The sequence below is a fragment of the Lithobates pipiens genome, unplaced genomic scaffold, assembly GCF_037356315.1.
Source record: "Lithobates pipiens isolate NorthernLeopardFrog02 unplaced genomic scaffold, aLitPip1_a1.2 Scaffold_27, whole genome shotgun sequence".
In the NCBI taxonomy this organism is placed as follows: domain Eukaryota; kingdom Metazoa; phylum Chordata; class Amphibia; order Anura; family Ranidae; genus Lithobates; species Lithobates pipiens.
In genome coordinates, this window is record NW_027507788.1 from 162776001 (window position 1) to 162792814 (window position 16814).

Below are 16814 nucleotides of genomic sequence, written 5' to 3' on the forward strand. Positions count from 1 at the left end.
GACTTGTCAGGCGGCTAAGTCGCCTGGACAAGTCGCCCCTGTGTGAACCGAGCCTTACAGTGGTTCTAAAGGTAAATTTTCCTTAATGCATTCCCTGCATTAAAGTGGTAGTTAAGTGCATTTGTACCCACAGGCAAGCTTACAATCAAGCTTTCCTGTAGGTACAATAAATTTGTCCTGATTGTGCACTGTTTAGGAGATATTTGCGTTGGCTGATGACACCACCTGCACATGTGCAGTGACGCTGTACATTCGCAGCCACACAGCATGCTGTGAAATGCAAAGTGCAGTGCCATGGCCGTGGTTCCCGTACAGATGCATAGGAGTCACATTATAGCGGCCTCGCCGTTCAAACAGCCGGAGCCCGTGAACCCATGACAGCACACCACTGGAGGGCTTTGTTTCTATGGTAAGTTTGTCATAATGTGCATAAACTTGAAGAGGGCCCAGATTATTTTTCCTCTCTAAGTTTACTACCGGTTTAAAGTGGTTGGAAACCCATAACAACCACTTTAACCTACAGGTAAGCCTAGATTAAGGCTTACCTGTAGGTGAAAGAAATATCTCCAAAACTTAAAAGGTTTAGGAGATATTTGCAGGAATAGCGCCACCGATGTCTACGGCGCATGCGCACTGAGCGTGCCGTTTCTAACAGACTGCTGTTAGTCAAGTCCTGTGAGCAGAAAGTGGTGCACAGAGTCAAGCTGCGCTGTGTGTCAATGGATGCACGCAGCTTTGGTTTGGGATCAAGCCCACATGTCTGCCCCTGAAGCAAAGAGAAGCCAAGACTGCCAGCAGGTGACCTCAGAAGAGGAGGTTCAGCTCAAGTGAGTATAGCATTATTTTAATTTTTAAAAATTGCCTTTACAAACGCTATAAAGCTTATATAGTTCTGAAATGGGTTTTTGTGTCATTGTGCAAGTGTATCATGTTTTATTCATGGAATAAATAATTTGTGACTTCCTATTTAGTGTTCCTGTAGGAATAGACTTTCCTAAAGTAAGTGCATAGGCTTTATTTTCATTTAGGGATTCCATTACATGGAAGTGTAAAATCTATATGCTGAAAGTCCTCTCTTATTCTTTAAAAGAGAACTTGGCTTTTGTGTTTTGAAGTGGAGATTAAAAAAAAAAAATTAAATATCAGGTTGGGAGGTCCAGATACTGTTAAGTGCCCGGATGATGCTTTCTACAATTAGTGAGCTGCCTGTGTCCCTCCCCTTACTACATGGACCAGAATAGAGCAAGTTGAATCAAATCACTTTTTTTCTGGTTTAAACCTTCTACAACAGACTGAGAAGGAATAATGGTTATACAGAGGTCCTTATTTTAAAGGATGGTTGTATTCTGACATTGCCTTTAATATTATTTAAAAAAAAACATGCTTCACAGCATCTTTGTTTTAAATGTGATGGTTTTGCAAAATGTCTTTTTTTTTTTTTTTTTTTGTTTGTTTTGACCCATGATGTCCAACATTCAGCTGTTTTAATTATTTAGGAAATAGTTTCAGGGTTATTCTGTGGCAGAGGATGAGAGGCTCAGGCTTTAAGGCTCTTGCTGATTGCTGCTTCCCACGTCTAATTCAGAGGGAGTGCCATTCCTCTGTACAACGTAGAAGGAAGGAGCCCTGTCAGGGTTGTGTTTGCTGTATCACACTGAAAGAATGTTCTACAGCTTAAGATTCTTCCTTTAATTGTCACACCAACCCTGGAAATGCAATCTGTTCGAAATGAACATTTCAATAATGTCTTTTCTGTCTGTGGGGAAATATTTTTTTTATATTTCTGGTGCTAAAGCAATATTGGCAAGCTGGTTATAAGAAATTAAGTCTTTATTTATACACGCATAAGTAACATGGAACTTTTCTTCTTGCAGATTGCCAACAATGAACTCTGCCAGAACAGTATTGGTTTTGCGACGACCAAGATGAACAGTAAAAGTGGTAAGTGAGTCAATGAGGGATAAGATCTCCAGTCGTCAATCTGTGTATCTCACACTCCGTATTTGTAATTCCTCTGCCTCATGCTAGATAACTGTCACTGCTGTGGTCCCTGATGCAGAATGTAAAGTGGAACCCCATGTATATTAGGATAAATGAAATGTCCAATGACTTTTTGTGTTAGGTGCTGTCTGCTGTGAAGTCTATACGAAAAGAAAACTGATGTGTTTCGAGGGGTATCCCCTCTCATAGCTCTGAAGAGGAGGGGATACCCCTCGAAACGCATCCCTTTCTTTGGACTTTCCTCCCACCCAAGTTTACTGGCCAACAGATCTTGCTGGATGATGAAAATGATGTACTTTTTTTTTTTATCTGCCTTTTGATCACTTGTTTGTGAGTATGCAATTCTACTTGTAATACATTTCAGTGTTGCAAAGATAATGCTGTGAAGTCCTGAGATGTGTGTGTGTGTGTGTGTGTGTGTGTGTGTGTTTTTTTTTTTGTTTTGTTTTGTTTTTATTAGGCTCGGTTCACACAGTACGCGGCACGACTTGCAGCGCCGCGACCTCAGCGGCGACTTGCAAAAGACTTCTGTATAGAAGTCAATGCAAGTCGCCCGAAGTCGCCGCAAAAGTAGTACAGGAACCTTTTTTCTAAGTCGGAGCGACTTGAGTCGCTCCTATTAGAATGGTTCCGTAGTACAGAACGGGGAGCGACTTGTCAGGCGGCGAAGTCGCCTGGACAAGTCGCCCCTGTGTGAACCGAGCCTTACTAAGACTTGCACACTCTCCACCAAGCTGGGACAGTGGCTGCAGAAAGCAGTGTTATCGGGACATTTTCATCTGAAAAAAACATATAAACTGTTAAAAAGTTTAAAGTTACTGCCAAAAGAAGAGTCAGGGTTAGAGCTGGGGCTGTCAGAGTCAGGGGTTCAATGGCATGATTACTTCTGACACTACTGTACTGTTAGTCATCTTCAGAATTAAACATTCATACGTGGCAAATTGTCAATTACATGTGATCTATGCATGTCTCTGCATCCTAGTTTAGAAACAGAATGGACTCGATGTTATAAGGTATCTTAATGATTTATGCATTCTAGGCTAACGCTAGAGATAAGATAGCAGCATTCAAAAACAAGCAATTTAGAGTTGAATGATTGATGAATATAATTTGTACCAAAGTTCTTTTTCAGACTGACTTTACAAGAAAAATCTGCAGCAATTTTTCGTCCATATTCAGTTTTTTTTCGTTAACAAACCTACTTTTTCTGCAGAAATCACTCCTGTTTGTGGAATGAACCTCTGTTAGAAAGATACTTTGCAGTAGTGTCTTATTACTGAGCAATCTACTATAATCATTATGCAGTATTTTTATGTATTTTATGTGATAGACCAACACAAAGTGGCACATAATTGTGAAGTAGAAGGAAAATGATAAATGGTTTTCAAACTTTTTTACAATTAAATGTGTGAAAAGTGTGGCATGCATCAGCCCCCTGAGTCAATACTTTGTAAAACTACTTTCCGCTGCAATTACAGCTACTACTCTTTTTGGGGATGTCTCTACCAGCTTTGCACATCTAGAGAGTAACCTTTTTGCTCATTATTCCTTGCTTGCAAAAATAGCTCAAGCTCTGTCAGATTGGATGTAGAGCATCTGTGAACAGTGATTTTCAAGTCTTGCCACAAATTCTCACTTGGATTTTGGTCTGGACTTTGACTGGGCCATTCTAACACATGAATATGCCTTGATCTAAACCATTCCAGTGTAGCTCTGGCTGTATATTTAGGGTCGTTGTCCTGCTGGAAGGTGAACCTCTGCGACAGTCTCAAGTCTTTTTTGCAGAGTCTAAGCCCCTGTACACACGGTCGGAGATTCTGCCAACCAAATCCGTCGGATTTTGTCCGTCAGATTTAGTCTGACGGATTGTGTCCGAAACTGTTGTATACACACGGTCGGACTAAGTTGTCGAAAAATCTGATCTTTCAGAACGTGATGACGTAATTTTGTTACGATGGGACTACATTCAGGCTAGTAGCCAATAGCTTTGATGTAGGAATTTGATCTGAGCACGCGTGGCACTTGGTCCGATCAAAATTCTCTACACATGATCGGACTACGTCCGACCGGCCCAGTTGGTCGGGAAATATTTCCAACATGTTGGAAAATTGGGTCCGCCGGAGATTCGGATGGAATCAGTCCGATGCATACCACACACAGTCGGATTATCTGACGACGCGGTCCGATAAGACGCATTCCGACGGATTCTCCGACCTCTAAGATTGCCCTGTATTTAGCTCCATCCATCTTCCCATCAAAAAAAGCATCACCACAACATGATGCTGCCACCACCATGTTTCACAGTGGGGATGGTGTATTCAGGGTGATGTGCAGAGATAGTTTTGCACCACACATAACGTTTTGCTTTTAGGCCAAAAAGTTAAATTTTGGTCTTATCTGACCAATGTGCTATAAATAAAGGGACTCAAAATATTAAAAATATATGGTGCTGGTTATATGGAAACCAGAGAAAAACATGCCAAGGTATAAATTGTCCCAATTAAACCACACAGAGAAATCCAGATAAACTTCAGTGTTGCAAATTCTTCCATAAAAAAAGAAAGTGGAAATTTCTTCACCAACTTGATAGAAATACACCCAACGTGCTCTTATATAAGATCTGCTTACCAGAACACATTGACTCCTTTACTTTAAAAGCGAGTCAAAATAAACTTTAGCAGGATAATGCCTGCTGCAATGATGAAGGCTATGGATAAAGACAAACCCCTCCTTCGATGAGATCACATATAGGATATGTGGAGAGAAAAATAGGAACCAAATAGTGTAATCCTGTTTATTATAAAGGTTGAAATATACATATGCCAAATGGCTGCTTACATGAAGGTGTGCCTTAGCCTGGCACTGGGGCTGCAAGCGTGACTGATGTCGAAAAGGTGCCACACGGCTAGCCCCCACAGCTGGCCTGCGTTCCACTGTCTTACCCGAAGACAACCAAAGGGACCAGAAGTGCGTGAAATAAAGTGACCAAGTACCGCCTCGACGTATGTTTCCTTATTACGTCATCAGGAAGCATACTTGGTCACTGATGGGTGTAAATATTTATAATGCAAGACCAATATTCATTACACCAATGAATGCATGAGGGGCCAAGCGGCCAGCTCGGCAGTCATGTGACTCCCGGCTGACGTCAAAGGGAGAGCTTGTCCTCCTGCTGTAGCCCTGGATCAGAATAGTAGAGCTGCCTGGGAGTCATGTGGCCAGCCTGAAGATACTTTAAGCGGACCTTCAGTAATTTTTTCAACTTTCTGTCTATTAAATCTTCTGCCCTTGTTTTAACTTTGGATAGTACAACATTTGTTTTCTGCCAGTAAATGCTTTATACGGCCAACTTCTTGTTTCTTGTCTGGTAAAAAGCCTAGGCTTATGACCTCATGCACAGCTCTCTCTCACTCTGTGAGAGTTTGACAGGAAGGGAGAGGGGATGAGTCATAAGTGGGCCAATGAGGGCTGCAGAGCTGGAGGTGTGTCAGTGTAAATCCAGGAAGTGAACAGGCAGCAGCTTCAGCTGCCCACAGTTAAACTGATTGCAGCCAGACTTGGTGAAGGGAGATTTCTGCAGCATATTTGGCAAATACAGAATCACAGGATATACAAAATAATATGCAAAGTGGTTGGAGAGCGGCTTCAGAATGGCAAAGATGCTTTTATTACAAATTATGTGAGCCGACTGCAGTTCCTCTTTCACAAAGGGGTATTTAGAGGCACTGATTCTAAAAAACACTTATACAATGCAGGATGGCAGCTTAAAATAAGGCAGCGAAGCATAAATCTGGGTTACAAACCCTTTTAAGGTGGCCATACATGGATAGAAATTCAGCCAGTACAGTAGGGACCAGACAAATTTCGAACTATGTATGTGGGCAGGCTGTCAGATTTTTCCCAATTAAAGCGGTAGTAAACTCAGACCATCTGAACCTAAATTTCAAAGAAGGAATAGTCTTAAATGATTTTAAAACATTGCACTGCAAACTTAAGCCACATTGGATGTTTCTTACTTTTATTTTCCTAGTTTAACGCGGTAGTAAACCCAGTTTCAAAAAACACTTACATTCCCGGCATGCTGGAAATGCTAACTTTCACATTGGTTGTGCTCTCAACCAATCTTTCAAACCATCCAATGGCTGGTTTCATAACTGATCACATGTGCAGCATTATGGCAGTTGAAGAATCATTAGAGGCCAAGATGGCAGCTTCCTTGACTGAAAATGATAGAAGGGTTTACTTCCACTTTAAGCCTCTGCTCTTTTCCGGATGCAGCCGCCGTCATATTAAGTGTTGTCCTCTGTGTCCGAACTTCCGCCCTTTCTCCTTCTCCTTGTCCATAATCTCGCACATGCGCAATAATCGTGACGTACTGAGACTCGGACTGTCAATTTAAACTGAGTCTCATGGGATCTCGGAGCTGACGCTGGGTAAGGAAAATTACAATTTGTCAGCAATAACTATTTGTCAGCCTTTATCTGCCTGTACTTGCAGGATTCTAATGTCATGTTTGCATGTATGTAAATCACTGCTGATGGAAGACACTTTTTGTATTGATGTGTCATGACTTGCCATGTCAGCAAAAAGGAACACTATGCACAGTTATGCAGGAGTAGGATTCCAGTGAATGTACAAGTCTGTAAGAGAAAAACTCTCGCATGTCCTTTTACAATATTATGATAAAAACAACTGTAAGGGCTTGTTCACATCATACGTGCGTGAAAACTGATGGGGGAAAAAGCTCACATTTCACTTGCAGAGACATCAGTTTTGCATGTCAGTTATGTGACCTATTTTTTTTTCCCATGCAGAAAACTGTATACATATTGCAAATTCCTGAGCAGAAAAAAATCTGCACAATGTGGTGTGAACTGGGCACATAGAGAACAATTTGGTTTTTTTTGTGTCCTTGCAGAACGCGTGCAGGAAAACTGACGTCTCTGCACCATGGTGTGAACGTAAGTGGCGTTTCACACAGGGACGGCTTCAAAGTTGTCCAACTCTGTAGCCGCCCCGCACAGCGCGGTTTGCAAAATGACTTCTGTATATAAGTCAATGCAAGCCACTCCTAAGTCACCCCAAAGTAGTTCAGGAACCTTTCGCTAAGTCAGAGCGACTTCAGTCGCTCCTATTAGAATGGTTCCATTGCAATGCATGGAGCGCGCGACTTGTCAAGCGGCTGAATCGCCTGACAGGTCGCCCCTTTGTGAACCGACACTAACTGTTATTTTTAAAAAAAGGTTCTTGAGTTCCATTCAAGAATTGTCTCAGTGGCACAAAATCTGCCTGGGAGGAGCAATCTGGGAGAATGATGTCATCAGTTTGCTGCTGACAGAAATCATTTTCCCCAGTCACCACTCTGCCTAATGCAGTGTGCTGTCAGTGGTGTTGCTGAGCTGTGTGTTTAATTTAACACTGATCACAGGGTGAAAGGCAGCTGACGGAGTGAAATGTTGTCTAGTGGATTTTTACAGTAGTAAATCATATGAGAGGCAGTCAGTGCAGAATTTTGGAAACTTGGCTGGAGTCTAAACATACATCAGGATTTACATGGCTGAGATGTATCATCTGTGGATCAACAGCTTTATCCCGAAAGTACCCTAATGATGTCTGAACTAATATGGCTCCATCTTTCTGAAGAAATACATGAAGCAATTGACCTTGATTTACTAAATGCCTGAAGCATATTCACACCTTTATCTTGGTGAAAGAGGTGAAACAGTAAAAATTTACTTTTGCAAGAAATATCCAAATGTGTGCAAGGAATTTTTTTTTTTATAGATTTTTGCTTGCACACGTTTGGATGGTGAAGTCTGCACAACGTTATTAAACTAAGCCTTGTGAATATATTCCCTTTGCAAAGAAAAGATTTACAATGCTTAGGGAAAATTTACTTAGCTTGAATGGGGTGGTGGTGGTGTGCTGACCTGCATTGTTGAATCATGTGCAAGTAAAATTCCTGTTTTACATGTCCATTTGAAAAGTACATTTTCACTATGCTCGCCCACATTCCACTAAGGTAGATGAAGGTTGACTTTGAAGTTGAACATGCTTTACTCCTTTAGTAAATAAGTGTCTTCATGTTTACTTCAGAAAGATGGAACCATATTTGTTCAGCTATTATCAGGGGGTTAGCACGTACTTTTGGGACCCAGATTACACTCCACCAGGAAAAGATTACCATGTTCTGAGAAGTGATAAAATCTCTTACGATAGGTCCACTTAATGCCATCATACCGTAGAAAATCTGCTACCAAGCATGTAAGATTTGAGTCATCTAACACAGTATTGCTAGAACTCAATCTATCACATAACCTACATCACAAAACCATTCTTATTTTCCGCCTTTTCATTTGAAGTTTTCATAACACAGTTAAGGTGACACATGATCGCAGTGGTGACAGACACTGAGCAGTTCTACTGAACGTAGTCAGAAAATATAAACACATTAGCCTGCCAGATATTACACAGCAGCAAGTTATTTTAGTGAAAAGTATTACAATAAAAAAAGTTATGTTTTACATTGGATAAGAAATGCAACCATTGGGGCTCATGCACACTGCATTGCAAAAAAAAAAAAAAAACAGCTTTTACAGGTATTTGAGCTTTTATTTCAGCTTGAACACTCTTGTGGGTTTTTTTTTTTTTTTTTTTTTTGTGCTCTTTTAGTTACATGTGGAAGGGAATTCCACATCCTTGCAGCTCTTACAGTAAAGAACCATCTACGTAGTTTAAGGTTAAACATCTGTTCTTCTAATTTTAATGAGTGGCCACATGTCTTATTAACCACTTTCAGACCGGACCATTTTGCTGGTAAATGACCAGAGGTCTTTTTACACTTTGGCACTGCGCTGCTTTAACTGGTAATTGCGCGGTCATGCAATGTTGTACCCAAACAAAATTTGCGTCCTTTTCTTCCCACAAATAGAGCTTTCTTTTGATGGTATTTGATTGCCTCTGCGATTTTTATTTTTTGCGATATAAACGTAAAAAGACCGCAAATTTTGAAAAAAAATGATATTTTCTACTTTTTGTTATTAGAAAAATCCAATAAACTCAATTTTAGTCATACATTTAGGCCAAAATGTATTCAGCCACATGTCTTTGGTAAAAAAAAAAGTCAATAATTGTATATTTATTGGTTTGCGCAAAAGTTGTCACATCTACAAACTAAGGTACGTTTTCTGGAATTTACGCAGCTTTTAGTTTACGACTGCCTATCTCATTTCTTGAGGTGCTAAAATGACAGGGCAGTACAAAACCCCCCCAAATGACCCCATTTTGGAAAGTAGACCCCCTAAGGAAATTGATAAGAGGCATGTTGAGCCCATTGAATATTTTATTTTTTTGCCTCAAGCGATTGAATAATGACAAAAAATAAATTTTTTTTTTTTTTTTACACAAAGTTGTCACTAAATGATATATTGCTCACACATGCTATGGGCGTATGTGAAATGACACCCCAAAATAAATTCTGCTGCTTCTCCTGAGTACGGGGATACCACATATGTGGGACTTTTTGGGAGCCTAGCCGCGTACAGGGCCCCGAAAACCAAGCACCGCCTTCAGGCTTTCTAAGGGCGTAAATTTTTGATTTCACGCCTCACTACCTATTACAGTTTTGAAGGCCATAAAATGCCAAGATGGCACAAAACCCCCACAAATGACCCCATTTTAGAAAGTAGACACCCCAAGCTATTTGCTGAGAGGCATGTTGAGTCCATGGAATATTTTATATTTTGCCACAAGTTGCGGGAAAATTACAAACTTTTTTTTTTTTTTTTTTTTTTTCACAAAGTTGTCACTAAATGATATATTGCTCATGCATGCCATGGGCATATGTGAAATGACACCCCAAAATAAATTCTGCTGCTTCTCCTGAGTACGGGGATACCACATATGTGGGACTTTTTGGGAGCCTAGCCGCGTACGGGGCCCCGAAAACCAAGCACCGCCTTCAGGCTTTCTAAGGGCGTAATTTTTTGAGTTCACTTCTCACTACCTATTACAGTTTTGAAGGCCATAAAATGCCAAGATGGCACAAAACCCCCACAAATGACCCCATTTTAGAAAGTAGACACCCCAAGCTATTTGCTGAGAGGCATGTTGAGTCCATGGAATATTTTATATTTTGCCACAAGTTGCGGGAAAATTACAAACTTTTTTTTTTTTTTTTTTTTTTTCACAAAGTTGTCACTAAATGATATATTGCTCACGCATGCCATGGGCATATGTGAAATGACACCCCAAAATAAATTCTGCTGCTTCTCCTGAGTACGGGGATACCACATATGTGGGACTTTTTGGGAGCCTAGCCGCGTACGGGGCCCCAAAAACCAAGCACCGCCTTCAGGCTTTCTAAGGGCGTTACAGTTTTGAAGGCCATAAAATGCCAAGATGGCACAAACCCCCCCCCCCCCAAATGACCCCATTTTAGAAAGTAGACACCCCTAAATTTAGGGGTACACTAGTGAGACTAGGTAATAAATGGCGGGTGCCCTGAAACTATAAAAAAATAACTAACCAACCAGCGTCACCTGTAACAGTTATATGGTGATCACTGGTGAAAGGGTTAACTAGGGGGCAATCAGGGGGCTTTATGCGGTAGTATATGGGGGTCCCTGGCGCTATAAAAAGCTGCGGCGAACCTAAATACCTACCTGCCTAACTAGCGTCACCTGTGACACTAATACAGCGATCAGAAAAACGATCGCTTATTAGGCTGGGTTCACACTGGAGCGATGCGGGAACGCCACGAATGCGCGGCGGGTTCCCGCATCGCATGCCTCCCGGCGGCAGTTCACACTGCCCTATGCGAACTGCTGGGAGTGTCAGTGAAATGTTAATGACACCCCCAGATCAGTTCGCATATCGCAGTGCGATCTGCAAACTTGGATCGCATGGTGTGAACACCCATGCGATCCGATTCTGCTGCGGACCAAAAAAAGGGTCCCGTGCGAGTTTGCGGCGGGTGCGGCGGGTGCGACACGAATTCAGCCATACTATCTGTATAGCTGAACTCGAATCGCACAGAGATCGGATGTGATTTGCACTGCAGTGCGGTGCGAATCACATCCGTTCTCATAAACCGCTGCAATGTGAACCCAGCCTTAGTGACACTGGCGACGGGGGGTGATCACGGGGTTAAACCTTTATTGGGGGGGTTAGGGGGGTACCTTAGAACTAAAGGGGGCTAACCCTAACTGCCCTAACAGTTATTAGTCACAAATGACACCTGCCGGGTGATCAGGGGGTTAAACCTTTATTAGGTAATAAATGGCGGGTGCCCTGAAACTATAAAAAAATAACTAACCAACCAGCGTCACCTGTAACAGTTATATGGTGATCACTGGTGAAAGGGTTAACTAGGGGGCAATCAGGGGGCTTTATGCGGTAGTATATGGGGGTCCCTAGCGCTATAAAAAGCTGCGGCGAACCTAAATACCTACCTGCCTAACTAGCGTCACCTGTGACACTAATACGGCGATCAGAAAAATGATCGCTTATTAGGCTGGGTTCACACTGGAGCGATGCGGAAACGCCGCGAATCCGCGGCGGGTTCCCGCATCGCATGCCTCCCGGCGGCAGTTCACACTGCCCTATGCGAACTGCTGGGAGTGTCAGTGAAATGTTACTGACACCCCCAGATCAGTTCGCATATCGCAGTGCGATCTGCAAACTCGGATCGCATGGTGTGAACACCCATGCGATCCGATTCTGCTGCGGGCCAAAAAAAGGGTCCCGTGCGAATTTGCGGCGGGTGCGGCGGGTGTGGCGGGTGCGGCGGGTGCGGCGAATGGCTGAACTCGAATCGCACAGAGATCGGATGTGATTTGCACTGCAGTGCGGTGCGAATCACATTCGTTCTCATAAACCGCTGCAATGTGAACCCAGCCTTAGTGACACTGGCGACGGGGGGTGATCACGGGGTTAAACCTTTATTGGGGGGGTTAGGGGGGTACATTAGAACTAAAGGGGGCTAACCCTAACTGCCCTAACAGTTATTACAGTCACAAATGACACCAATGCAAAAAAAAAAAAAAAAAAAAAAAAATGACATTGGTGTCACTGTGACTGGGGGGGCAGGGGTAATTGGGGGGGTGATCGGGGGGTAAAGGGGGGGTGTGAGTGTGCCTGGCATGTTCTACTGTGTGTGGGATGTGTTGGTGCAACTCACTGATCCGCTCTCCTCCGTGTCGGAACGAAAAATACCGACACGGAGGAGAGAATACATCACTTCCTCTCCTGTGTTTACATTACAGGAGAGGAAGTGATGTCACCGGGGATTTCCATTCGTCGGGAGCGATCGCGAGGGGGTGGCCATGAATGAATGGCCGTCCCCTCGTCCGGGATCGCTCCCGAACGAAAACCGACCGCCGCAGGCACCGGGCGGGGGCCCGATCGGGCCCCCGACCCGCGGGAGGCAAATCACGTACATGTACGTGCTTATGCCTGCCCGTGCCATTCTGCCGACGTACATCGGCGTGCGGCGGTCGGCAAGTGGTTAAACTCTCTTCCACAAAAAAGTTTTATCCCTATTGTGGGGTCACCAGTACGGTATTGAGAAGCTCTCTTCTCCATAGAGAATAAGTTCAGTGCTCGCAACCTTTCCTCATAACATTTCCTCCAGGCCCTTTATTAGCTTTGTTGCCCTTCTTTGTACTCGCTCCATTTCCAGTACATCCTTCCTGAGGACTGGTGACCAGAACTGGACAGCATACTCCAGGTGCGGCCAGACCAGAGTCTTGTAGAGTGGGAGAATTATTGTTTTATCTCTGGAGTTGATCCCCTTTGTAATGTATGCCAATATTCTGTTTGCTTTGTTAGCAGAAGCTTGGCATTGCATGCCATTGCTTAAGATAAGAAGAGGGGGGCGCCTCTGGGTGCAGATTTTTCCAAACGCTTTATTTACAATGTAACAATAGTAAAATTTGCACTCACATTTGATAGGTTAAAAATAGGCATTTATCACAAGAGGGATCATCTCGTGTATCTGATTAAAAACGTCAGCCAGTGATCCGGTCCACATCTGCCATCCTTCCTGTTCCTCTCAGCGTTGTCCACTACTGATGTTAAATAAGTGCCGGCTTATGGTGGACGCAGAGTATGTAGATTCAAAACGAGGCTTGGGAAGCAGAGATGGCCAGGGAGTGGAGCTGTGACGTCATGAGTATGCGACGCGTTTCTTGAGCGTACGGGTCAAGATTGAAAGACGACCGCGCTCTTTCATCAGGCTAATCAGAAGAGAAAGGAGGGGACTAGGAATTTAAATAGGGGCAGGTTTTAAAATAGGCGTGGCTAAAAACAGACTGGGACAAGTGATGGGGCGTGACCAGAGCGGAATGTGAAGGGAAAGTAGAAGAGATGGGCTGTGAGAGGGGAGGGACAAGAGGAAAAACGAAAAACTAATAATATGGGATGATAATATGAAGGGCTCCTGACAGAAGAGGGGAAAGGGGAGGGAGGAACCTGTTGGGTTATGCTAAGGCAAGTGAGTTTATAGAGGAAAGCTATATGCATATCAGCAATAGCCTAAGTTATATCCAGATGGGTCAGTGAAGGAATGCATCATGTACATCGACAATCGCCTGGGTTATATAGAGAGGGAAGAGGCAGATGGAGGAGAAAAAGCGATATATATAGAAGGAGAATATGTACATATGTGAAAGGAATAATAGGTAGTTAAAAAATATATAGAAATTAATAATTAATGGATAAATGCCTATTTTTAACCTACCAAATGTGAGTGCAAATTTTACTATTGTTACATTGTAAATAAAGCGTTTGGAAAAATCTGCACCCAGAGGCGCCCCTCTCTTCTTCTCTTCTTATCTACAGCAATCCGGGAGCTTGGTTTCAGCCCTGCATGCGGATTCCCCCCCCCCCCCCCCCCCCACAAAATGAACTATGAGTATTCAATTACTCTCTTGGACTTGATTACTCCATGTATTCTCATAGACTTTTTCTCGTAGTGGGAACATAATAATATCTTTGATTTGCGCCAAAAACTTGTCTCATGCCATTGCTTAGCCCATCATCTACTAGGACCCCCAGGTCCTTTTCCATCCTAGATTCCCCCACAGGTTCCCCCCCCACATTTTTTGTTTTGGGTTAAAATCTTGCAGCTGCAATGTAGATTTGTAAGTTTACTCTAAAGCCGTACATCTTTGAAGCAGCATTTTGGATACATGCTGCAGAGTAAGCCGGCCCCGCCCCCCCAAGTTACTAGCTTTTAAGCAATTTTGCATTTTTAAAGGAACTTTTCCTTGTTTCGTTTTTGGGGTTGTCCAAATTGGTGACATTGATATGTCCCTCAGGGGGGACCTGGGTCCCCATACCCATTTTAGGGCTAATAACTAGAATATAAGCCAGTCAAGTTGGGACTAGCAAAATTAGCAAGTCAATTCCCATAGACTGTAAGGGTATTTGTTGTATCACTTTTGTCCATATTAGGCTCTTTGTTTGCCCCCCTGGACCGGGCGGGTGTTTGTCCCATCTGTAATTTGGTAGCATACTGGATGATGTGCTTAAATTTGGACAGGAAGGTGGCTTTTTTTTGTTGTGCTAGCTGCATTTGGGTTGTTCTGGGCATGCTCAGGGACTTTGTTTTTTATTTTTTTTATTTTTTTTGTGTGTGAACAGCATTTGGATTTTTCTGGGCATACTCAGAGAGTGTGTTTTTTGGCTTGATTATTTTAGGACATCCTTAACAGGTTTACGCACGTTGAAGTTCTGTCTCTACATTGGGTGAACTTGCATTTTGTGCATTTCATGGACTGCGCATGTGTTTTCAATTGCCTCATTAGCACATAAACCTATGTTATATAAAGCTTGCAGATAGCACTCTTTACCTTTCCCTGAAAAGAGGCCAGACTTCTTGTGTGTCGAAAGAGAACATTTGGGTGTTCTTATGCCGCGTATACACGATCAGACTATCAGACGGACTCAGTCTGACGGACAAACCGCTGGACTGTCCGAACGAGCGGACCTGCCCACACACTGGACTTTTCCAGCAGACTAGGTCCGCCGGACTATCCGCCGTACTTTTGAAATGAACGGACTTGCCCACACACACGGAGGAAAGTCCATTCATTTTGAGCGTGGCTCCAGGTAGCCAGGACTAGTGAAGGAAGCGTCGCTGGCCCCGTCACCTAGTATGGACTTAAAGGGGAAGCCCTACGCCGAAAAAACGGCGTGGGGGTCCCCCCCAAGTCCAAATCGGACCCTTATCCGAGCACGCTACCCGGCCAGTCAGGAAAGGGGGTGGGGACGAGCAAGCCCCCCCCCCCCCCGAGCCATACCAGCCATCTCCGGGCGGGAAAAGTCTGTTCATTTCAAAAGTACGGCGGACTAGCACACACGCGGCCATATTGTCCGCCGAAATGCGATTCCAGTGGACATATTTGAGTGCAAAACTACTTTCTTAGTCCGCCCGACTTTTGGGTAAAAAAAAGTCCGCCGGAGCCCACACACGGGCGGATTGTCCGGCGGACTTGAGTCCACCGGACTGTTTGATCGCGTGTACGCGGCTTTATAGAGTTTGTAACACATGTATTTTCTCTTTGTATTTTGTCTATGTATTTTTTACTTTTGTTATTTTGTTTTCACTGAAATTTTTTTGATGTTGTCAATCTGTGTTTGTAGGTTGTTAGTTTCACTTTGATTTAATTGTCTGTGCTACATTATTTTGCAAAACCTTCCTCAAGCTGTTGTGACTACAAAATGTTTAAATCCTTAATAGACTGTCCGTTTGTGGGCACAGTCCTTTTAACTCCTGTTAATTTCCTCTACAAAATGGTCAGACCTCAAAACCATATCCTGTTAGTGTCTCAAATTAACATACATGTGTTTTTTTGCTTTGCTTGCTTTCTTTGCTCTTTTCCAAGTCCTGTTTTGTTGAAATAAAATTTGTAGCACATTTTTTTTATTTTTTTATATTTTTATTAAGAGTTTCATAACACACAACACTTATAACAACAGTGCTCACAGTATACAAGAGTTGTTCATTAGCACAGAAGTATACAGTGCAACATAATATTTCAGCATTTCACAATGAAAAGGATGTTCCACTGGTGACCCCAGTTCCCTCGGCCAATATAATCGATCCCCTGTCTGGTTTCACAAGAGAACAGAACAGCTCCCAAAATCCCGAAAAGGGGGGAGGGGAGCAGAGAACAAACATAACATAACCCCCCCAGCAGCCACGATCTCTACCACCATCTAAGCTGTTTCGGGGTCAGCTAACCAAGCATGCCAGAGTTTATTCTACTTCTTTGGACATCCCTGATGTAGGTAAGTATCTTTGTACAGGGGGAGACTGTCATTCACCAGGCGTTTCCATTGCACCACGGATGGTGGTTCTGCCTTTTTCCAGTGCATAGCAATATTCTTACGAGCATAGAAGAGCAGCAGGCTAGTCATCGTGCGTTTGGCGGCGGACTGCACCATGGGCTCGAGGAGTCCCAGTATGCAGACCTCCATGGCCAAAGGCACCGTAATCATGGTGACCTTTCCAATTAGATGCAGCACTGACTCTCAGTACCGCCGGACCCTCTGGCACTGCCAGAAAATGTGCGAGAAGTCCCCAGGGGAGGCCCCACACCGCCAACAGCTCGGAGAGTGCGCAGGGTTCATCCTATGGAGTCTGTACGGGGTGTAGTAGGCCCGGTGTACAATTTTAAATTGCACAAGGTGGTCACGGATAGAGACCAGGGAGTTAAAAGGAAGGTCCCAAACATCATCCCAATCATCTGTGTCTAGTGTGGGGATGTCAGCCCGCCATCTGGTCCAAAGTTTGTCAAGAGCCGGCA

At 43.5% G+C, this 16814-nt stretch overlaps 1 protein-coding gene across 17 annotated transcripts in view; it reads left to right on the forward strand.

The window, feature by feature from the left end:
• Positions 1 to 16814, forward strand: part of LOC143934321 (CMP-N-acetylneuraminate-beta-galactosamide-alpha-2,3-sialyltransferase 4-like) — a 368047-nt gene that overhangs the window by 300654 nt on the left and 50579 nt on the right. For all 17 annotated transcript variants that reach the window (XM_077457821.1, XM_077457820.1, XM_077457823.1 and 14 more), the window contains one exon: positions 1875 to 1941. In XM_077457821.1, the coding sequence (XP_077313947.1) occupies positions 1875 to 1941 (67 nt within the window). The remainder of the gene's footprint in view (positions 1 to 1874; positions 1942 to 16814) is intronic.